The sequence below is a fragment of the Rhipicephalus sanguineus genome, chromosome 7 (assembly GCF_013339695.2).
Source record: "Rhipicephalus sanguineus isolate Rsan-2018 chromosome 7, BIME_Rsan_1.4, whole genome shotgun sequence".
Lineage (NCBI taxonomy): Eukaryota > Metazoa > Arthropoda > Arachnida > Ixodida > Ixodidae > Rhipicephalus > Rhipicephalus sanguineus.
In genome coordinates this window covers 133,830,346-133,854,802 of record NC_051182.1, presented here as the reverse complement: position 1 = coordinate 133,854,802, position 24,457 = coordinate 133,830,346, and the positions used below count along the sequence as shown (strand labels likewise).

Genomic DNA, 24,457 nt, shown 5'->3' with positions numbered 1-24,457 from the left:
CGAGAAAAGGCGTTCCCACATCAGCCCTCCATGACGTCGGATTTTTTATGTTGTCTTCTAGTGTGTATATTGTTTTTTATTGGTCAAAATGGTTTACATTGTCAAGTCATCATGGCTAGAGTACAGAAACATTCAGGAGTACTTGCCCTATCGGGGGCATGCGAAGCTTAGCCTGTGCGTGTGCCTGATGTACTAGTACCTTTCTTTCTATGGCATTGCGCAATACTCCCCCTGTACCTTTTTCCTTCCTCCACCCTTGGAGTTGGGCTTTCATCCACGTGCTAAGCAACGCAACACTACGGGCAACGACAGTCATGCGTTCCAATGCAGGCACTAATGGAATATGGCAACTTGAAATGACAAGTGATCTCGATAAAAGATCAGGTTGCCATATCAGAAACGCCTGATCTCCGAAAAGCCCATGATTGAGAGAGCATTGGTTATTGGAAAACGGCGTATACAAATACGCATGTCTCCGGCACACCTTCGAATGCTGCATCTCTGTACACCCACTGGCGTTGAGTTTTTTACATACAACGCTACCACTGAAATGTGTGAGTCGTAACTAGCTTAGCTTGAAAAAAAAAAAAAGTTCTTTGCCCTATAGGACATCACTCTGACGTACCTACATCTCGACATCGGCGCGAAGCTCGAGCAATATAACTTTGATCTTCATTTTATGGTCTAATATTAAAGCTATAATCGCAACATGAATGAAAATGAAGGCAAGCAAGTTTATGCATCGCAGAAATCTGGGTGTTCTCGTGTGTCATATAGTATAATCCTTTATTGTATAGTATAGTAATGTAGTGCTCCATTGCGTTATAGAACACTTGCAAGGCAGGATACCTGGTCATACTCTCAGATTGTTGCTGATGATGCAAAGACTCGTCTTTGTTTGCTTGTCTAGACATTAATACACACCCCCTCTCTCGTAAACCCTGAACACATCTTGGTCAATTCACCTTTGACACGTACAAATGCCTAGTCACTGTGGTGCTCGCAGTAGACGACCATACCAACTGCACGGGACAAAGTCTGGAACGTTTTGCAACTGTTCCATTCGCTGCGTTCTTTGGTGCATTTCTGCTTCAGTAGGCGAATCCGGGTAAGCATTCGGAATTGTTTCAAGTCCAAAGTTGCTCAATAATAATGTGCATCTCCTGTTGCACGCTCGACACCTGAACTTCACATAGATCATGTGATAGCAAGACCAGTGTCCTTGGGTGATTTGTCATTTTTTAATCGCTGTGTGTCATGGAAATAGCAGAGACTGAGCTTTCTGGTGACTGCTATGTTGGCAAACGTGGTGATGGTAGCGAAGAAAAAAGCCTGTGTGAAAAACAGAACAGGTTAAAGGACACGAATTGAGCTGTTTTTCAACGTGATGATCGCTTGCCAACTAACTCACCGTGATATTCTACGTACGGTGGTGACACGCCACCGTACTTGTGCATTCAACATGAGGCTTTTGTAAAAGTTTATGCAAAACAATTTCTGCAGTTTCATTGTATTTCAAGTGGCAAGGACTCTGTGACAGTGATGACCATGCAGGAAAGCCTACACTGACTTTAATAGATTTCTAAGAGAACCAACTCCATGCACTTTATCAGAGGCTACTCCATGCTGTGGTGGATGCAAGCATGTAGCCACGACATGCAGGCAAGAACGGGAGAACTAAAAGTTTTTGCTTTCTGAAGAATTCTTTTGGTGTAAAATCCCACTTTCCACAGAAGAATATGTGTTGTGCTTGCACGTGTTTCAGGAGTGTTGTTGAGCTAGTCTGTGCATACATGTATTGACCAAAAAAACTATGGTCACTTAAGCACAAATGGGTGAAAAAAAGGGAGGTAAGAGCAGTAATGTGAGCTCTAAATTTCGACTGATTTATTGTAACATGGTAAACAGGCTATATAGCAACTATATGTTCCTGCACAAAATGTGAAACAACATACCTTCACGCATCACATCACCACATGTTTGCACGTGTTTATCTCACTGTGGTAATATTCTGATACAATTAACTGACCTGATCTTATATTTATCTCATTCAGGATGCCGAGCTGGTTGAATTGGGTGAAACTCCTACTTAGTCTGTTCCATTTTGTCACGCATTTCGCTAATTCAATGAAATTTTTTCATTCCATCTTTTCAGTTGTAATGAAATTGGCATATCAGAAAACCCGCGAAAATCTGTGATGTCACTGCTTGTGTCGCATATCTTTTTCCGGTGCAAACTGAGCTCCATGTGTCTGTGAATGATAGACGGGGACCTGTTTACAATTGGGATACATGCCCAGCATAATTAACAATTTCGGGGACGAAATTGGTGTCAATTTGCCCTCTATATTGCTAGCACAAAGTCCCCGTGAGAAACTCCGTTGACCAAACAGCTATAAACATATGAATGTTTCCGTTGATGTGCAGGCTCTTTTACGACCAGCAAAGCAATAAAGTACTCGCCATATGGCGAAGGCCGTAAATGAGTGTTCTAATCACAAAACCACGTGCGCAGCAGATGTCTTGACTAATGCGTGTGCTACAGCTACGCACGATAGTACAGTGCAGTACGGCACTTAGGACGGAAATGATAATGGCTAAGATTAAGAAAATAACGGTCTATGCTGCAAACAACCTACAGCTAGTACAAAGCCGCCCTACTATGGCTGTGAATCCCAATACTTTTATTAAGGCAAAAGCCTTAGATGCCTCACCAAATGCAAAAATTGACCGTTTGCATCAACACGAGAGGCGCAAAAAATCATGACGTGATGACGTCACCATATGACGTCATAGACGCCAGAATTTGTGACGTCATCACATGACATGGTCGCTTGGTCAAAGGTGGGCCGATCACGGAGGCAGTGCAAAACCAGTTGAGGTGCAGAAAGCTTAGCATGTGTTTTATCCTGGAGGCGGTGCAAAATCACATTACGTGCAGAAAGCTTTCGGAGGGGGCCGGGGGAGGATGAATACATCAATGAGAATAAAAAAAAAAGAAGCTGGCTTTCGCTTTCAAGTCGTCTTAGGTCAAATGCACAAGGAACCCTGCGAGTTAATACGACAGCAGCGCCACCCAACCAGATTTCGACGTCACACATTCTCGACGATGACGCTCGTTGGGACACTCGTCCTTTGACACTCGCCCGTGAAAAATTGTTGATTGTTGCGGTCACGTGTACTGATGTTGTCACGTGCAAGCCGACTGACAGAACGCGTAGGAGAGAGCATCAACCTGGCGAGCTGCTGCAAGCCCTGCGAAGCCCCCGTCATGCTGCAACATCTGTGCGCGTGTTTCGACTCTCGCGTAAAATGCGCGCCGGCGCGCTAGCATCCTGAGGCGCTGTTCAGCGTCATCGCGGCAACGCCTTCGAATCAGAAACTAACGTTGGCCGAGGCACGCCGTGTGATTTCCTTCCTTTTTTTCTTTCCCCACGCCTTGGTACTTCCAGTGAAGGATGGCTGCAGTATCTGACGAAGGAGGAAGCGGCGATCATCATTCCACCAAGTCGGCGGTAAGTTCGCTCGTACGCAAACCGTGCGCCCATGTACTAGTTGCACACGGACATATTTGACAGAACGGCGAGCAAGCGCCCGCATGAATAGCACGGTTGTTATCTAGAAGCTCTCTTTATTGTGGGCTCGAGCGATTAGGCAGCACTGCCGGCGGCTGGTTGCCCCACTGTGTTTTTATCGGCGAACGTTACTACCTTTTAAAGTCATTTGGTAAAGCTTACGTAAGACATCTGGGAGGTGACTTGCGATCTGCTGAGTTTCTTGGCTGCGTTTAGGAAGTAGCGATGTACCGTTTCGAAGCGTTTAAGCAATGATCTACACGATAACCTGTCTCCTCTTATGCGGTCTTCAACATACATAGCTAGTAGTAACGAATATGGGCTGGTACAAACCCCAGCCATCAGATGATGGTGTAGGAACGCGCTAAAATGTGAAAACGGCGTGTTTAGAAACATGCTCAGCGCAACTGGGGCAGCGAAGGGCACGACTTCTTAAAAGAGTGTCCATGTGTGTTTTCATGCGGTATGAATTCAGACGTCAACGAACCGCCGATTCCAGACAACAGTGATCGCATCACCTCAATTCCCCCATGTCAAAGCACACGTAAGTCACACATGTGTATATTTATTCAGCCAACTGTACGACCAACTTGATCTGTTACTTGCATTACACTTGGGCAACCACAATACCTACTTTGACCCTACATCCTCAAATTCACAGCACAGGTTTCAAATCTTGTGTGCTTTGTCGTTACATTCGCTTCGGTCTTTTGCTTGCTCAGTGACAGCATAGCCGTTGACCTGTGTTATCGTTTTGGTGCTGGGAATTGTTTTGTTACTTTGAAATTCATGCGCAACTCGCCCATAAGCTTGATCCTGTAACGGGACAGACCCACCAATAGAAGATCACAGTGCCCCACGTGCAGGGAAAGCTTCACCGTATCTTTGAGGGTACGTCAGAAGGTACAGTTGCGAGTAAAAGTTTGTAGACCAATGCATCAGCATAAACGAAGATGTAGTCTAGCACATAGCTCTGGCAGCGTGGAGTTGCTTGGAGACATCGCATTGGTCAAGACTTGCAAGTAGGCTGCACCACTTCATTTCATCCTGCATGCCAAAAAGATGCCACCAGATCCCGTGCCTTGCAGTGTGACTGGGCGTGCATTGTAGGTGGAGCTTATGCTTATGGCGTGCTGAAATGTATGTCCAATGTGTCTTGCTATTACAGATGATGAAGCATATAAAATAATAAAATAACGGTCTGCTGGTTGAGTTCGCAATGCATCTTGATTGGCCAGCACACACAAAAAAGAAAAAAACATTGAGATAGATGTTCTTGCTTCCTTATTTTTTCACACTGGCCACATCAGAGAGAGCTTGTGCTTGAATACATTGAATTGAATTGACCTTTAACAGTAACAGCCTTGTGGGAGGCCAAGGTTAAAAGCTGCACAGACAGCTTAAGAGGACTTGGCCTCCTACTCACACAAACAGCAGTGTAGTGGCTAACATGAGCATGAAACAAAATGCACGATGCATTTTCGTGGCATGCACGTCTATTTGAACATACACATGCACATTGTACATGTGAGTAGTCTACAGCCAACTTTTTTGACAGATTAGTCCCATCCCCAGGCCTCCATCGTCCAGAATAATGCCCTTCCGTAGCTGCTGTCAAACTTATCCGGTCAGGCAAGTAGTCTAGATAAACACTGCACCCCATTTTTGAGTGCTGCTTCATCATGGGCGATTTCCATGCTCTTGTGCATCCCTGTGACATAACTTGCAGGTTAGTGTATAACGCTTGCTTTACAGACGCCTGTCCGCCTGAGTGGTACAGTGGTTACGGTGATCATCCGTCGAGCCGAAGGTCACCGGTTTGAATCCCGGCAGTGGCGGTCGAAGTTCTGATGGAGGCAAAAGTGCTTGAGGCCTGTGTACTCAGATTTAGATGAAAGAACACCAGGTGGTTGAAATATCCGGAGCCCTCCACTACGGCGTGCCTCATATCATATCATGGTCTGACACGTAAAAGTCCAGATATTATTATTATAATTATAATTATTATTATTACTTTACAGATGCCCTTGGGCGACGGCACGGGCTTGGTCTACGATGAGCGCATGGCAGAGCACCTCAGCCTGTGGGACAGCCGGCACCCGGAGTGTCCAGAACGGCTGACTGCCAGCTACCAGCGCTGTGTTGACTATGGCTTGGTCGAGCGCTGTGTCCGCATACCTGTGAGTTTTGTTCATGATTGCACGATGTGCCACATCTCTCTTGAACCATACTATCGTGCCGCACTATCGCCAAAAGAATAGCCAAAAGTTTAGGGACTGCAAGAGCCGGAAAAAAAAATTTCGATTACCAAGAAGCCTGTGGGTGTAGCTCGTAGTACTATGCCACATCATCTAGTCCTGCACGTCAGTGCATACTGTGGAAATAACCTTCTCTCTAAATACACCTACTGCCTGGGGTTACCATGACACAAGCAGACCGTCCGGGCACACACTTGTGGCTTAGCATTGCATTTACTAGCCCTTAGGCTTTCGTCGAGCCCAGTACCTCCCGCATCGGTGGCGGACGTTCTAGCCACTTCTCCATCACTGCGGTTAGGTTAAACTCCTTTGCCTTTCACCTCTACTCTGTTTCTCTCTTTCTGTACAAATGATATACTGTTCTCAAATCCCACACTGCAAGTTCTATTTGATGCAGGTTGTCCTTTGTTTGCTTTCCAGGCTCGCAAGGCTGAGGAAGCTGAGATCCTGGCCTCGCACGAGTGAGTGTCTGCCGGCTCCTGCTCGCTTGCTTGCCGGAGGTTTTTAGAGGGAACGAAACAACAAAAACTGTGCCGAAGTAAAATTCTTTCGTTGCCGCGCTATTCAGATCGATCGCCAGTGATCGACGATTTCGGTTGTCGATTTCGCCACGTTGATTACATTTCTGCAGTATCTAATGCTCCCCAGCGGTTAGTCGAGGAATTGGGCTTTTAGAATAGGTTCAAGATTATATTGCCCAGTGAAGTCATGATTTTCGATAGACTTTGTTGCGAACTAATGTGCACGTGTTGTGGTACGGTGCAGTTAGAGTGTACTAGAACTGTCGAGTGGCGTGAACGCGCCTCGCCGCCTGATGCCTTCCGCGTCGACCGTAGCGGCGGCGCTGCGGTCGCTCGGTACTGAAGGCGCGCGGCGCCGCGCGCTAGAACGGGCCGCTAGAACTGCTGGACGCGTCGGCGGCACCCGGCAAATCGGCACTGATGTGGCTTTCGTTGCGTGTCTATAATTATTAAGCGTAGGAAACGTCGTCTTAAGCCTTGAAGGACGACACTTCAAAGCTTTTAATGGATGCTTGCTTCATATATGCCTTTGAGAGATACTGCAAATCAGTTCTTGTAGCCGAAGTGACTGCTCGAAAGTACGCAAAATATAAAAATGAAAACAGGCTGACACCGACTGTGAATATTCACGATCTCAGTGTAATTGAGCCGAACTCATTGCTGGGCTATTTAGAACAATTACTCTCAATTAACTAGACGCCGAACGACGGCCAGAAGAAGGAGACAGAGGAAACAAAAAGGGCGTGTCTTATTCTGATTTCTTCTCCCTTAATGCTTTTTTTTGGTGGTGATTCGGCGTCTAGTTTATTCAGAGTAACTGAGCTGCTCTAATAGAATTTAACTGTGCTCAGAAAGCTGTGTGCTGATATTGTGCCGAAAGCACACCGAACATTAACCGCGCGTTGGCGAAGCTGCGTATACGGCGCGTATCTTTACAAATGCGCTGTAAATATGACTTCGACGTTACGAGGGCTCAAAGGTATTGAAACTCAAAGTTAACTCGACCGGTACAAATAACGGTCGTCCTCAGGTTCCTTGCACGGATATTTTATTAATTGCTAGGCGCCGGATGGGGAGGGGATACCTTACTGTACGTATTTGTGCGTGTATATATATATATATATATATATATATATATATATATATATATATATATATATATATATATATAAACATAATCTCGCTTTACAGATAAAGCAATCAAATTATAATACAAAACGTTGTCAAAAAGAAGTTTTTATAATGGCATCAATAGAAGATCAGGAAAAGTGCAATATAAGCTGTCCATTGAAAATGAGAACTGGCTGTAATGAATTTAGGCAGAATAACCGACGGGCTACATTTCCATCTGCGCATTTTAATATGCTTGAGATAAGCCCTGATGCATGAAGTTTGTGCCTCGAAGGCGAACACGCGCCTTCGGCTCGGCTTCCTGGCTCGCCTTCCTGGTATTTTAAGCCCTCAGAGGTCGCATAACCGATGAATCGTAACCGCGGAAGCATGCTGTTTATACAAGATAGCCTTTCGGCATTAAAGAAGCAGCGCAAAACTGGCAGAACTCAGCCGTCACTAATATAAATGTTGCGATAGTCATTTGTACTCAGGTTACTCATGAAACAGTCGAGCGCATTGGAGCTCATACAGAGATCAATGCTCTGGATATATCGTGAGACTGCCGGCAGAAGAATTGTAGGCTTTTTTTCGTCGCTGGTTCGTTAGTTCTTCGTAGTCAGTGGCGGCTCGAAGTGCTGCTTGCAAACCGCACAGCAATCAGTGAGCAGCTAGATGCATGTGCGCAAAATCCCATTGTCGCCTTCATTGGGGGTCAGCAGGCTCCAAGAACAGGGAATATCTCGGCGCAATTTTGGCACGCCAGCATATTCACTCATGCACCATGGCGCGTAGCAGGCGTTGAGACACCGATTGAAGCTCAGTAATGCATTAAACGCGCTCAAAACGCGCATTTACACGCTTTCGTAGGCTGCGACGAGCGCGTGCCAAATGCAGACGCTCTCCACAGCTTCAGTACAAAGTGACTACAGCGCCGCCGCTACTGTCGCCCGTCGGAGCATCACCCGAGATGCGGCGCGGCCGCTTCGTTCGTTCCACTGCCCCCTTCTAGTACACTGTAGTGCAGTTGCCACAGCAGGTAACTGTAACCATGCAGAAAATAGAGCAGGTTGGGGCAGTTTTACGGCAGTGAGTTGATATGTCGTACACACAACGCAAAAAGAAAGGGAGATAGTACAGTTGCCATAGCGCAGTTGGCACAAAGAAAGAAAAGGCCCCTATTGGTTGTTGCAACAGGTAACCAAACACCCTGCAATCGATGCAGAAGGAAAGTAGGCTACTCCAATTTTGTAGGTCTCGTGAGTAACCATTCTGAATGATGCTTCCATACTATGTGACAATACTCCACTGGAGTAGAAGTTCAGGGGACGATGAAAATTTGAAGCAATGAAAAATCCTTGGAATATGGGGTTGTCGCTGGAGCCAACACTTCGGCAAGCGGACTTCTGTTGCAGCCTTGAAGAAGACAAGTCTGCTTGTTGAATAGCGTTGACTCCAGCTACATTCCGTATTCCAAGGATTTTTCATCACTTTCGCAATAGGGAGTTTCTGCCAATTCTTATTTGCCTTTTACTCGTGGTGTAAGTAACGAGCATAAATTGCAATCTGTGGTTGTTGTAGTTAGCGCGAGGCTCACTGATGACGTGAAGGAACGGTTTTGGCATCCATCACTGCTTTGGGTGCAGGTCGGAACACTTGGAACAACTGAAAAAGACGCACGGAGAAACGGATGCGGAAGCTCTGGAGGCCCTTTGTGCGCGCTTCGACTCAATCTACATTAACTCGGTATCGTACTTCTTTGCTCTTTTACAATTTGCCTGGCACTATGAGCCATTTGCCATGGCGCTACACTGGAGCTCGAGATAGCGGTTTTGATGCAGGCAGTGGTGGCTCCATTTTTATGGGGACAAAAAAATGTGGTCACCGCTACCAGAATCAAAACCTCGATGAAATGCGAGTACGTCCATGTAATTAGGGGACCTGTATCGTACCACAGAATACGGAAGAGCATTCCGTGTTTGTCCTTCCTGATTGGTCATTTCGTAATATGTCAGGGCCCCACATGGGCAGTGCCGGTGGCACAAAGCGCGATGACACGGAAACAACAGTATAGTATTTCGTGTTCTGCAGTACGGTATAGGCTCGGAGATTTAGGTGGTTGTTAAACGAATTCTGGGTGGTCAAGAATTCCGAAGTTTCCTGCTATGGCATGTCTCGTGATCAGGTGGTGATGTTTGTATGTGAAAACCTATTATGATATAGAGAATGACATAGCCCAGGCCCGTAGCCAGGAATTTTTTTCGGGGGGGGGGGGGGGGCACTAGCTGAAAGCCTTGACTATTTGAGAAAAACGCCTATTTTCAATATTTATTTTCGTTAAAACACCATGTATGATAAAAAATTTCGGGGGGGGGGGGGGGCCTGGGCCCTCCCCCCTGGCTACGGGCCTGACATAGCCGTATATATTATAGAGATCTATTCCTACCTCTGTTATACATACTGCTACTCTGAGAGCGGTGCTTTTACAAAATCCTCGCGCACATCGTAACAGACCTCTCATAAGCTGTGTAAGTCGTGCCGCCGATGACGCACATATAAACTTGCACATTAGTCTGTCTGCTTGGGAACTCGCCTTCCTTCAATTCTCCGATCGGCATGCTCTAAAAGTGACATCTCGACAAGCGATCCTCTCGTTACACAGCCCCTGGTGGACAAATAAGACTGCTGTTGTGAAAAGTGTGTAGTCAGCATCATTCATTGGCCTATTGTTATGTCCACTGTACAATGTGAATGTCTCTCCCATGTTGCACCTAATGCGCGAGAGCCTACTTGAGCAGTAGTGCAAAAAGATGCGTTCTGTGGAAGGAAGCCTGCAGGGGTTTGCAAAGACTGATTTTTTTTTTTTTTTTAACATTTGCCCACAGAAAACGTATGAACTCGCATTGCTCGCTGCGGGCTGTACTAAAGACCTCGTCACAGCTGTTGTCCAGGGCAAGGCAAGTGTCACTTCAATTTTCAATTGTCATTCTCGCTTTTCTGCTTCTTTGAAAAAGCGCAGAAATGGCTCATTAAGAAAAACAGATTGCGAGACTTTACAGACATGGCGGGGAAAGGTTTGTTTTAAACTCGCCTATTACTCCGTAATATGTGTCGAATGATGTAATGTAGTGCAGATTCGCCTGCCGATTATCTGCGTATGTTGCTCTGTGTTTGCAATTCATCGACGTTGCAGGGAAGGTTGTTTGATGTAGTGAAAGACCTCCATCTCACGATCCCAATGAATTCATTTTAACACTCGTAATGTCACTAAACCTTGCTTCAAGAGACACTAGAAGTCCTGGTTCCAGGATAAAAGCATACCATGCAGGTTTTTGGTGGCACTTCGCTTCACGTCACTTACGGAAGCGCACATGTAACATCAAAACCCTCATTGTGAATGAAGGGACACTAAAGGCAAATGTTAAGTCGACGTCGATTGTTGAAACAGTGTTCCAGAAACCTCACAGTGTTTGTTTAGTGCCAAGGAAATGCGTAGTTTGAAAGAAAGTTAAGCTTAGTGGTCCGCATAGTGTTAGTGCAATTCGAACCGCCTGCCTTCGAGAATGGCCTCCTTGCGAAGCATTCGCCATGCCCACGCTGCCCGACAGCCGGCGCAGGGGAGCAAGGGGCTTTAGCAGAGCACAGCCCATCAAAAACGCGACTTGCATTGTTTTCAAGGGTAGCATCAATTACCTTTTTGCATGACTGAAATTTCAGTTTTACATTTCAGACTGAAATGTAAAAGTTCCATTTTATTCCATCTTGTAAAGCAGTGAAACCTTTTTTGTGATGGGTTGTTTGATCAATCCGCCTCTTTCCTTTTCCTGTGCACCCCTCTGTTGTTTTGGTAGGGGCAGGAACAACCGGTATTGCCAGAAGCAAAGCCTCTGAGATGAAGAGACGTTTCGAGATTTTTCCGCCAGAGGGAAGGGCGCATGCGCCGGGTCATCGTGAAAAAGGCGGATTGTGATTAATTGTATTGAGGCCCTGCTACGTCATCAGGCTTGTGTTCTAAGAATTGACATGTCCAGTTGCGCATCTCGAGTGCACCCGGACACGATTTGCGCCACCCACTGGTGGCGCAAATCGTGTCCTACCTTTACCTTAACTTCTCGATTAGTAATGTGCTGCTGTGTATAATGCGGATGTTTTAGATGTTCTCAAGCACTGAAGTAAAATGTTCTGTGCCTTTAGTACCTCCTTAAACGCAAGAAGGATGGCATGTTCCCGGATGGGAGGAGCTTTCTCTGGGTGTTACACAACGCAGCGTTTTCGCGTGCAGGTGCGGAACGGCATGGCTCTGGTCCGTCCACCGGGTCACCACGCCATGCGCAACGAGTACTGCGGCTACTGCTTCTTCAACAATGTGGCCCTGGCGGCAAAGTACGCGGTTGATGAGCTCCGGTTGAAAAGGTGCGGCCTTGGGTTTCTTTTCTTTTGTACAAATACTCGTAGACACTGAAATTCATTGTGTAAAATGGCACAGAGTATGGTGGGCACTGGTGATACTCTGCTTATTCTAATTGTCATTATCAGCTGCAACCTACAGTGCTTGTGGAATGAAACGAAACTTCAGGATTACGGGTGAATGAATATCAAATTTTCAACTTCGAAGCGAATTCGAATAATGAATACCAAGTTCAAATTGAATTGAACCGAGAAGAATCCTGGGCTTCCTTATTTTCAGACACTTCTTTTTAATTTGGCAATAGCTGCCCGTTTGTTTTGGCGGTTTTGGTTCGGTATAATTTCGGCACTCTTTTGCAGTAACATGCTCGTCCTTATGCACAATGCCATGCTCTGGCCTCTACTCTTGAATACTGGCAAAGCATTTGCGAAAGCGCTCTGAAGGGGACGGGGCAACTGAAGCTATGTTCTGTATTTGTGCATCAAATTTGGCAAAATTTAGCACATGCATGTAATTCTTTGTGCTGATTTCAATACTTGTTATGCAGTTTTGTGGTGTTTCAATATTTCGAATGGTAAAAGTGCCTTGCGAGTTGAAACGAATCTAGTATAAGAACTGACTCAATAGGTGCAGATGCCCTTTAAGAGAATGGAAAACTGGGCAAATTGGAATACCTACGCAGCTTTACAGCGAGAAGCGGCGGGAACGTGCAGAAGGAAGCTCTGTCTTGTAACTGAAAGCGCAACGTGCTTTCTAATAAACCACAACTTACGATGAAGACCTTGTGTCCTCCCTTCTACTCATTGCCACGCTTTCGTGCTACTCATTGCAATGCTTTCGAGTCCTCTGTGAGCAGGTTTTGTTGTGCACCATGTGAAATGACGGTTGATGAGCTGAAGTTGACGTCCGTCTATCTCGACGCTCATGGCCTGTTCTTGGGCACATGCTTTGCAGGGTTCTCATTGTGGATTGGGACGTGCACCATGGCCAGGCGACTCAGTACGCCTTCTACGACGATCCGCGGTAAGCCTCTCTTGGTGTTTCTCGGAAAACTAATCAGTAGTTTTTCTGAAATTGAAACCTCGCCAACCCAACATTTTGTGTGCCATATTTACTCAATTGTAACGTTACTGCGATTGTAATGCGCGGGTGACTTTTTTGCATGTTCACAAGGAGAAAATGAAACTGTAGCTGTAATGCGAGGCCCTGTCGCAAAAAGCAGTCACATGGTCTCTTATGCAGTCTCTTCGCCTAAGACTACTTAAAAGGCAAAAGCCAGCCTCTTCTTCCTTTTCTTCTCATTCGATAGTATTGCCGGCACACGTAGAAGGGAAGAATGTGCCATCCTGTATTGAGAGAGTAAGTGTAACATCGACCTTCTCGCATTTTTGTGCAGGGTTCTCTACTTCTCCGTGCATCGGTACGAACACGGCGAGTTCTGGCCCGAGTTGCGAGAGTCGGACTTCCCTTATGTGGGCAGGGGCGCTGGTGCAGGCTACAACATAAACGTGCCTCTCAATCAGGTAGGTCCCTTCTACGACAATCTTAATTAACGCGATAGTGTTAAAGAGCTCGTTTTGCAGAAATTCCGGTGTCGGGGTCGGGGGCGGTGTTTCCGGTGGTGGCATCTTTGGTTGTTGGCGAAAAATCAGCCTTGTACGTAAGCGAAAATTCGAGGCGATGCAAAGAAAGAAATAATAAAATATCTTCGGTTCGAGTGGGACCAGGGATTCGAACCTGCGACCCCTTACTCCGTGGCGCAATACGTTTAGCCGCTCGGCCACCACGCGTACATCCTCTAGCATACTAAGGATCTTCAGTGGTTTGACTATCACGCATGAGATGGCGCAGAAGGCCCAGGGCCGCGCTTTTAAACGGCATCGCCCCCCCATGTGGCCGTGCTTCATCACACCGCATGCATGGACAGTGGACCCGGAGAGCGTCCGCACCGAGAAGGTGCGGAGACACCGAGAAGCGAAGCCAGGTTAGCGATGGAAAGGTGATACGAGCACGGTTAGATTACGCTGTCTCGTTCTACTCTTGAAAGCAAAGCTCAAGAGTCCTCCAAGTTTTATTTAAATACGTGAGTATCAGGGTGGAGTCTACAAATCTATACATGCGTGCACAGTTGAAGGCCTAGTGCAACACAGTTTTATTTCGCTAAAATGGTAGTGCATGAAGATATATATGCCTAAAATTCTCTTAGAAAAAAATTTAGTGCTGGTAACTGCCTAACCTTTGTTATTAGCCATCTAGTAGTAAGCCCAAGCAGACAGCGCATGCACTTCGTGGTTAGCAGATATGGCGCATGAATAGTGCGTTTTTATTAGGACGATAAAAGCTTTACATGTTTATACTGTACAGGGGAAACTCAAGTAATCAAAGGCCACAGTGAGATTTCCTTTAGAAGTTAAGTTTAGCCAGACAAACAAGAGAGGAGTTGGCAACAGCTTGTGAACAAGAAATAGATGGAGGTTATGTAACATTGAAGTAGATCTCCCACAATGCTTGACAATTCTCGTTCAACACTTATACAATGCAGTATTGTAAATAATATGTCTTAATTGCAGTAAGTACATGTGTAATTAGTAGAGCTGTGCGAATAGCAAAAGTTTTGGTGCGAAGCGAATTCGAATAATAAAGATTGAGTGCGAATCGAATAATTTTCAAATAATTTTCGAATATTTCTCAAATATTTTTCGAATACTGCGAAGCGAAATTACGATAAAAGTTGCAGAGAATCCCTCGGTATGTTCTTACGAGACACGAACAATTACAAGTCACAAACATGGTCAAAGAACAGATTTATTCCAAAGGGGGTATGGGGCTTTCGTATCGTGAAAAATAAAAAAAATCGATTTTCGAAATCACATTTTCAGTTTCTGTAGCCCTTTTCTGATGCCAAAATATGATCACTGAAAACTACATAGAAGTACGGTAAAAATTTTGTTGTGCTTGCCAAGATGGTGAAAATTATCGCGGGAATTGCAAAAGAAAAAAAAAGAACTGTGTTTTAAAGAAATGGTAGCTCCGCAACAGCGCAACCGGGCGCCGTTATCTTGGGCTCGTCGGAAAGAGCATTTCTCCGTCTTCAAATCTTCCACTTCACCTAGGTCTTCCGTTAAGAAAAAAGCGTACAAAAAGCAAATGTTTGAAGTTCGTTTCGAGGCCTTCGATTGGCTGCATCCGCCATGTTGCTCCAGCACGCCTTGCCATTGGTCCGACCTTCGCTACGGGAGTGTGTCGTCTGCTGCTTGCACGTCACGAGGTCACGGCTGTCTAAAATCGCGCCACTTAGTGACGCGTTCGCACTCATTATGTGTTCTTAGGTCGACGATCATTTAGAATATAATTACGCTTTAGTTTGGCAACTGCAAGCAGAAGCTCAAGCATCAGATTATGATAGTGCGCCGCGCTCGTCGCGAACATTGCGGACGTGCGTCTCGGGCCGACTTTTCTGCTTATCAGCATTTCGCACCTAGTGACGAAGACCATCGCGGGGCGACTCTTCATACTCGCGATCGAGCATGACATACTTTGAAACATCGGGTATCGCGGTCACGCAGATCGTTACCGAGCTCGGAGTCATGGCTAGGCCTAACTCCGCTCACGGCACCGATGTACGAGACGAATCTGAACTTTGCGGGCAAGAACATCGTGCTAGCGGAAGAAGCCGCAATGTGTTCCTTTGCAAGCAACGATTCGCATTGCCCGCTAGCTCCTCGGAATCGTGGATGGGCGTTTTACGAATCGGCAGCGCACCCCCTGGCAAGCTCGTCGCACAGCGACCACTCGGTGCACCGGTGGAAGCGGCTAGCGGTTTCACTTGTCGGCGCCCCAAAATGCAAGACCATGCACGCTGCATGCCAATTTATCGTCTTTATATTTATTTGACGTTATTATAAACTGTTATATTTATTTTTCGGAAGTTCGAATACTTTGATTAGTAAAATTTCGATGTGAATCGAATTGAATAGCAAACACTATTTAAAAAATATTCGAAAGTTCGAATATTTGCACACCCCTAGTAATTAGCACATCAAATAAAACTACTGTTGAGCCTCAGCGTAACGAATATGGATGTAAATGGAATAATAAAGATAAGGAAGTAAACGAAGTGTTACGATTAAAAACGGTGTTACTGATATACATTTATAATGAATTATTGGATGTAACGAAGCTATTTTGGAGCCTTTGTTATAGCAAGGTTTGACAATTTCTCCCATAATAAATGCTAAATTAGTTGTACAAAATGAAAACGACACGTGAAATAACACTTACAAGTTATCAGTAAACTAAGCACTAGCAGAGGGTAGAGCGAATTTGTTAAAGGGACACTAAAGGCAAATATTAAGTCGACCTTGAGTGTTGAAATAGCGGTCCAGAAACCTCGTAGTGCTACTTTTGTGGCAAGGAAGTGCTTATTTTGAAATAAAATCACGTTTTAGTGGTCTGCATCGCGTTAGCGCACTTCAGATCACCCGCCTGAAAGCGGTCTTTCTTACGTCACTGTTGCCGTGCCCAATGTTGCCCACCTTTACTTTGTGGCGGCGTGCACCATTCAGGCATCCGGCAACATCACATGCATGCGAGATTTTGTCGAACTTTCTGTCGGAGCGACTTTCATGAGCGCCTGTAGTTCCCTTCCTCACCACCTTCTGCAGCTCTTTGTGATGGCTGCACTCGTCCTCTCGCTTGGTTGTACCCGCCCCCCCCCCCCTTTTTCATTTTTTTTTTCTTTCTTTGCAGCTACCTTGAACTCTGACATGGCAGACCCGAACGTGTTTGCAAACTCTCTTGAAATGTGGCAAGGGCTTTACTCCTCTGCTTCCGAGTTTCTCTCTTTCCAGGCATCAATTACCAACAGCAACAGACACGCCGCCGCTGGACATGACGTCATCACTAACCCCATAAAACTAACACGCCAGGGATGACAAGGCGCCTTTGACAAAGATAGGTCCCCTATCGAAACGTCGGCCAGCCTGATCTGAGGCACTTTCTCCTGTTTTGAAATCTATAACGTGTATCCATCCGTCGGCTCCCTTCTTGATCCGAAACTACCACTGAGACGCGACCGCGTGAGCGAAGCTGAACGCCGGGCGAAGCCAGTTCGGCGAAAACAGAACAGTTGAACCACGCACGCCATTCCCCATGGCAACGCCCAAAGAGGTTCTTTTTTCCATGAATTAAACAGAAACGAACAGGCAGCATTTTATTACGTCTCTTGATGCACGGAAGGTCTTTTTTTTTTATTGCAGCTACTTTGATTAATAGTAATTAATTGTAGTCGGACGCTCTCACGTCATCGGGATCATTTCCAAAATGTCCCACTCGTGGTGCACGTCGTGTGATATATTTAGCTTAATTTCTCGGTAAGTAGGGTGCTGCTGTTGATAATATTGCCGTTTTAGATGTTGTTATACATTGAGCTTTCACTGTGACATAAATTGCTATTTGCCTTCAATGTCCCTTTAAGTTGTTTTAAGTTCATACATCATGCATGTTTTTATTTACAAAGTGACAACATGTTCCTCAAAGTGATGGATGAAAAATGGACATTCTGCTCGCTGTAGTTAGCATGTACTTTGTATAAAGCTACACTGGTTTCGACACATTTGCGCCAAGCTTTTTCAGCGTTCCGTGGTCAGCCACAGATGGTGCCTAATTTTGACCTTTATGCCAAGCAGTGTAGATACAACTTTGTAACCAGAAGCATCCCAGTACATTTTTGAAGTGTAAGGCGCGACGACGACGGTGGACAGAGGGAGATGCACATGGAGTGCTGCTTCCAACAATGTTTTTTCAGGAAAGACCGCAGACACCACGTACTGTCACAGATCGTCAATGTGCAGTCGCATTCAAGTAGAACAGCTCTCTCGGTGATAATGAGATGAATGCTGCGCTAACAGACTGATTACCTGCTATGAGTTGCTCTATTTGAATGCGACTGTCCATTGATGATCGGTGGCGGCGCGTCGTATATACACTGTGGTCTTTTCTGAATAAGCATTATTGGAAGTGGCGCTCAATGTGTGCGTGTATGTACTCCCTGTGTTTGTTATCAGTGCCGTGCCGTGCCTTACACTTCAAAATATGCTGAACCAACACGCCCAGTCAGCCACTCTTACAGCCCGGTGAGTGTGACCGTGAATGACTGCAGTTATGACTGACCATGACCCGTGTTTTGGCAGGTGGGCCTCGGGGACGCCGACTACCTGGCCATCTGGCACCAGTTGCTCTTGCCCGTGGCGTACGAGGTCAGTTCAGGGGTTTCCGGCAAAATTCGCCACCGAGAAAGTCTGCCTTCAAGTTGGTGATTGATCTTTCTTTGCAGTTCCAGCCAGAGTTGGTGCTGGTCTCGGCTGGCTACGACGCAGCCCTTGGATGCCCGGAGGTGAGCATAATCTTAAAGGGGCACTAAAGAGAATAATGATTTTTCTCATATTAGTAAATTGCTCTTCGCGATACCAAAAACTGCTTGCTGCGAGGAGATGCTTGGTAAGTGAGAAAACATTAAAAAAAAATGCGAGCGGCAACACCACCTTGAAGTTCCCACACCAGTCATCGTGACATCATACACTTTCACGGCGTCTACTAGGGCCTACATAGTTTCTAATCAGTAAAAAGGAAGTACATTGTCTTCTGGAGGAGTCAGAGACCTAATATACCAAGTTTCAGGAAATTTCATTGAGCCAGTGTGGCCAAAATACGAAAAAAAACACTTGTAAATTCATGACGTCACCACCGGACATTTCAGCAGAAAATTTAAAAGTGAGACTTTTGACATTGATTTTCTCATTAATAATAAATTAAACCTATAGTTGTGAAATTACCGACACTAAAGTTTTCAGAGCATAATATGGTGGTCTATACTAATTTTTTGTTTCACTTTAGTGCCCCTTTAATCTATTGCCCTTTTTTATAAATTTAATATGCCTAAAAATTAGCACCCTCATTAAGAGCAAGAAGCGTATGCGAGTTCTTCGTCCATGACAGGAGTGCTCCCTAAAGTAAAAAAAAAACACCTAACGAACGTGAGAAATAGGCAAATACAGTAAAAGCTCGTTAATACGACACTTGTTAATTCGGATGATTCGGATGGCTCTATTGGTCCCGGCCAAAGTGCATGTTAATCTATGGAACCAAACCTTCGTTATTTCGTCAGAATTGGGCTCCGCACCGCTTAATTCGGACAAATGCTGACGGCTGCCGCTACAAAAAAGTGTGGTAAAGCAATGCTGGCACCACTGGAGCGAAACCGAAACCTGATTGACATTGCCATCGTCATCAACTAGTGGGGGGCGATCGCAGCGTCACCGAATGTCGGCGTTTTCTTTCTTCGCTCCACTGCGCCTCCGACGCCATTTTCCCTTGTTTTGTGTCGGCACCGTCTCTTCTTGCGGAGTTCTCTTCCCCCCCCCCCCCCCCCCCTCGTTGTGACCGTGTTTACATGTGAGGCCCGAGCATGCGGCAGTAGCTGATGATGGCATCGACGAGGTGTCAGCTGAGTCCACCGACGATGACTGCCCGACTTTCGATGCTGTCCTTCCCACAGATATATGACCCTTTAGGACCACATCGCGATTGATGATTGTGTCGCCACGACTGGTCTCCTGCGCGATCAAGGAATTATTAATGATGTCGCGACCTCATCGAACCTCACGGGAAGTCTCGGAGGCGCTTTTGATATTAGAGGACGTTTGCCTGAGCACTTCCGACAGTTTGCGTGCTGTTGGCCATTTGGAAGAGTTAAGAAAAATTGTAATGTCAGCCGGAATCTGCGCAAAAATGCAGACGACCATTACAAAATATTTCAGCAAATAAAGGTATGCTTCTCCAATTTGATTTTAATGTTGTTTTTTCCTGTTCATTCGTTCATTCGACATTTGGTTAATTCGGACATTTTTTCCGGTCCCGTGAAATCCGAATTAACGAGCTTTTACAGCACTAAAAATATGCGTAGGTGTTATGTCTCTCTCTCATCTTCATGTGCACATACTCATCGTCATAACAAGCTTTATTGTCACCGGCGCACGAGCTGAGAGCTGTCTCACAAGTGGTGTGTTACAAGAGCTGTCTGACAAGAATAAAAAAATAACAATTTAAAAAAGAGCATGTAGGGAAGGGTGTTTCAGCTCCACTAACATGAAACCTGTGGACATGCAGTGTGCGCCAGTGTTTCCCACATCAAAATCACTGCTAATGGGCAATGAGAGGCAGAAGAAAGATTAGACACAGAGAGCCGCTGTCCGCTTTTAGTTAATGTACACGCTGCAAATCTTTATTGTTCAACTACGGACAAGAGAAATCTCCTACAGGCACTACATTGCAGCTCAAAATCCAGTGTCTATATATATAGGGGGGCTGGTGAACGGTTGTGCTGTGCGAGTAGTCGGTTTTTTCAATCAAGAAACTTGCTAGCAGACGCTGCCTGCATTGGTGTTGTCTCTCGCGGGCGAGGGTGCATTCTCGTTTCTTGTGAGCTGGTAGTTCAGCGTTCATTGCAGAAAGAGTGTTTCCATAATCAACGCACGCCATTCGCTCTCTCTCGCCACACGGCTAGCGCTGAGGCGGTGGCGCCCTCTCTTGCGCTCAAGCAAATGGGCCGTTCCAACAGCAGACGACGATGCATGCCCCGAGAGCAGAGACCCTAAGGTGCTTCGCCCCTAAAAAACCAAGGATTCCACTGTGATCACAACCGGGGTCTTAACATAGAAGGACAACAATGTAGTCATTACTCAAATTATGCATGTGTCAGTATGGTTAGCAGGATATACTACTCCGCAACACCTTTAAGTTATCACAAGATGACCTTACTACTGGTCTCTGTTTTCTTACAAATCTCGTGCTGTAAAAACTTTTTAAACCAGGGGAGCTATTTTGTACGCTTTCTGTGACGGAACGGAACATCATGAGAGGACGAGGAAGCAAACAGCCAATAAGGGAGCTTCAACACATGAACAAATATAGAATTATCATAACTGAGCATCAGTATTGGGGGGCATTGTTTTAATTTTAAAGCTTGAAATTGAAGAGTGCGATGACTTTAACAATTTATTTGTGTTAATGTCTTGAGTGGGTGCTAGGTGGTGTCGCAATTTCATGAGTTATTCAGTGGTTGGGGGCTGGCTGCGATTTTTGCAAACTGTCGGCATGGGATTGGAGTAAGCCAGACACAAAGCAGCTAATTCGATTCTCCGGCCCCGGCGCTTACGTTTCAATCCAGTCCAAGTCATCCGGAGACCATTCTGTATTCGTTCTATTGGACAGAATGGTGGCTCCGTCCGTTCTGTGCCTGTTCTTTGCCAAAATTATTGACTGCACTGCCTTTTCCGGTTCCTATTCTCATGTCAGACCGTCGGACGAGCCTCAATCTCGTGTGGCTCTCTCTCATCCTCTTATGACGTTTCATTCCGTTCTGTCACAGAATGCGTACAAAATAGCATCCCAGTCTTGTATAAGCAGAGCTATCACACTGAACGCATGTGGAGGGGGACACTGCTTTTTAAAACTTTTTTTAAATATTTGATCGATTTCGATGAAAACTGCTGTGTTTGTGTGCATTTGTGTGCTGATTTCAACTATGCGATTAGTCTTCTCGTACATTATGTGGTTCTTGGAATATCGAACATTTATTTGTATTTCGGGAGCAAGGTTTTCTCCTGAACTGCTGAATTTGCAAAGTAAATTAGCATATCAGAATAATTTGGAACGAGAACTGTGCACAACAGAACAAAGATAGATGTTGTAAATGCATTTGAACAAAATTTAAGCGATCTTCAGCATTAACGTGTGAGTTGGTGTTAAGCTGGAATTTCAATGACTTTGACAATTTATTTGTGTTAATGTATCTCGATTGGGCTCTGGGTGGCATTGCAGTTTCACAGGACATTCGGTGGTGGCGCTGATGGCCATTTTCGAAAACTGTCGGCATGGGATTAGATTAAGCCAGACACAACGCACGTAGCAGGCTTATTCACTTTTCTGACCCGAGCGCTTACGTTTTGATCCAATCCAAGTTCTCCAAAAACTGTTCTATATTCATTCTATCGGACAGAACGGTGTTTCCACCTGTTCTTTGTCAGTTCTTTGCCTAGCAGACGACAAACTTATTGACCACACTGCCTCTTCCAGTTGCTGTTCTCACATCTGACCGTCAAATTTGTACGCACTAGCTTCGACCAATGCCGTGCGGTGCGTTAGAATGTTCCATCACAGAATGTGAGCAAGAGCGCGTGGCAAGCCTCACACTAGTAAATACATTATGTGCAGTAGTACAGTATGTCAGGCGTGGAGCACAGTGTTTCGATATGTTGCTTTTGAAGCTAGAGGCGAATGTTTCAACACTCAAAGAGTTTGTCGACCACGTATGCAGGGTCTGATGCGATTGTCACCAGCTGCCTACGCTCACCTACTCCACCCGCTCATGGCCCTGGCCGGAGGTCGCGTTTGCGTTGTGCTTGAGGTAAGTGCTTGTCTTTCCATTGATCGATTTACCGACTAATTTGGCGTCTTCGAATGTCTCCATATGGAGTGAGAGCTGTCCGCCACAGATTTGTTTTGACCACTTTTGGGTTTCCAAATGGGCACCTAAATCTTAATGTGCCCCTGACAAGTCCATATCGCAAATTTTTATTACACGCTTTAAATCATAAGGCACTGCCTAGGGGGTGCTATATTGAAAGAATTTATTTCGCATCACTTCATTGATGGAGGAGTCTGAAGAAAATTGCAATTCTATTAGCACGCCACTGCGGGCGCTATTGTTAGGGGAATCACTTACACCCTTTCTTTACCTCAGCTAATGTCCGCAATCGGCATATCCTCCCTGCTTATTACCATGTGTCGGAGCCAGGGGACTGCGTCACGTCAAGCCCTGCCTCCTTTCTATTTAAGCGAAGCTTTCATAACTCGCACATTTTGGCATCATACACGCAAAGCCCGGCACTGGCGAACGTAGAAATGCGGCCCTCGAAAATACACCGGCCACATCCATATTTGTATGTGCCGTTTTTCAATAATCTCTGTTCTTTCGATCATGGGCTTGTCGGCAGTCAGCCATTTCTGATATGGCAATCTGATCTTTTATCGAGGTGACTTGTTATTTCACGTTGCCACATCGCATTGTTGCCTGAATGTGAATGCCTGACTGTTGTCGTTGCTCATGGAGGAAGGAAAAACTAAGGAGAGGCCCTATCCTATCCCAATGCATTGCGAAAAGTGTGGCGGAAGTGACGTCAGATTTATGGGGCAAACAAGCCGATATGGGGCAAACAAAACAGCAGACGCCCCGCGGCGTGCTCTCTGCGGTGGTTCGCTTCTGTTCGGATTTGTAGTCCCGGCGTAAACTTAGCGCGTATTGTGCGGTTCGCACGCAGTAAAATGTTGCAAGCAGACATTTACCAGGCTGTTCGTGCGCGGCAGGCCCGAGCGTTGCGTGATGAAGTTCTTCGAGGAGCGTTTTTGTGCAACAGTACAGAAGTACCGGTACATGCCGTAATCAAAAACATCCAGCCCCTGCCTCATCGTATTCGAACTCACCTAGCAGTGACTTACGCGTTCTGCTGGGCGTTAGGCCTTTTTTTTTTCCTTCCTTGTAGCCCGATTTCCAGATGTATTGCCCGATTAGCGGTTCTTTGCTCGTGTATATGGAGTGAGCGCAGTAGCTATTCGGCGCAACGCCAACCTATAGTTGACGTAACTTCACGTCGAAAAGAAGACACAGCTGTATTGTATACGCGATCGTGCACGTAAAGTTTGTAATTCCAGTGCGCACACAACACAAGCACGCAGCGAGCGCACACCGCACGATACATACATCACGTAGTCTGATAATAACAACAAAAGTTTATTGCCCTTTCGTTGAACGACACAGCCTCTAAAACGTACGCTGCCTTCAGCGCATGTTATGTACGGCGCGTCAGACGCCAAGAACAAAAGTTCACGTGAGTTCTGAGTTGACAGAATGAGTAGCAAGCAACAGAGCGCACATCCGAGAGCTTCGCACGCAAATACCGTGCCTTAGTGATCAGCAATGAAGCGAACGTATATGTACACATGAAAAGTGACACCCGGTACTGTCCGCAGTGCACGCGATTTTCACCGTGTATACGCAACAGCTGGGCATTGCGTAGCTTTCCTAAAGAACACACACAAAGAGCAGCATGTGTGAATCGACTACGCCGCTTGCACGGCGAAAAACAAACAAACAAAAAAAAGGCTGCAAAGTTTCGCGATGCGCGCATGCGCTTGCAAACGTCGCAACGGAAATCACGAAATGTTTCGCTGCGCCTTCGCTAGGAGGCGATGCGGGTGTTTGCGATGTGGGGGCTTCACGAATGTGACGTCAGGGCCTCTCCTTAGTATTCCTTCCTCCATGTCGTTGCTTGTAGCAACTGAAGTGTTGAGCCGCTAAGCACGTGGATGAAGGTTTGATTCCTGGCATGAAGGAAGAATACAGTTAGGAGGGAGCATTGTGCAATGTGATACAAAGAAAGAAAGAAAGAAAACTAATAGGTCAGGCACGTACACGCCAAGCGTCGCTTGCCTCACGATAGGGCAAGGGCCTCTAAATTTTTTTTCTTC

The 24,457-nt window shown here is 45.8% G+C and overlaps 1 protein-coding gene across 1 annotated transcript in view; it reads left to right on the top strand.

Annotated features, from left to right (window-relative positions):
* Positions 1 to 3,212: 3,212 nt before the first annotated feature.
* LOC119399987 (histone deacetylase 6) overlaps positions 3,213 to 24,457 on the top strand; it is a 45,765-nt gene continuing 24,520 nt past the window's right edge. Inside the window, exons 1-11 of the mRNA XM_037666892.2 lie at positions 3,213 to 3,515; positions 5,597 to 5,755; positions 6,254 to 6,294; positions 9,111 to 9,210; positions 10,350 to 10,421; positions 11,747 to 11,877; positions 12,827 to 12,895; positions 13,269 to 13,395; positions 18,064 to 18,129; positions 18,207 to 18,266; positions 22,248 to 22,337. Of these exons, the coding sequence (XP_037522820.1) occupies positions 3,459 to 3,515; positions 5,597 to 5,755; positions 6,254 to 6,294; positions 9,111 to 9,210; positions 10,350 to 10,421; positions 11,747 to 11,877; positions 12,827 to 12,895; positions 13,269 to 13,395; positions 18,064 to 18,129; positions 18,207 to 18,266; positions 22,248 to 22,337 (972 nt within the window). The 5' untranslated portion in view covers positions 3,213 to 3,458. The remainder of the gene's footprint in view (positions 3,516 to 5,596; positions 5,756 to 6,253; positions 6,295 to 9,110; positions 9,211 to 10,349; positions 10,422 to 11,746; positions 11,878 to 12,826; positions 12,896 to 13,268; positions 13,396 to 18,063; positions 18,130 to 18,206; positions 18,267 to 22,247; positions 22,338 to 24,457) is intronic.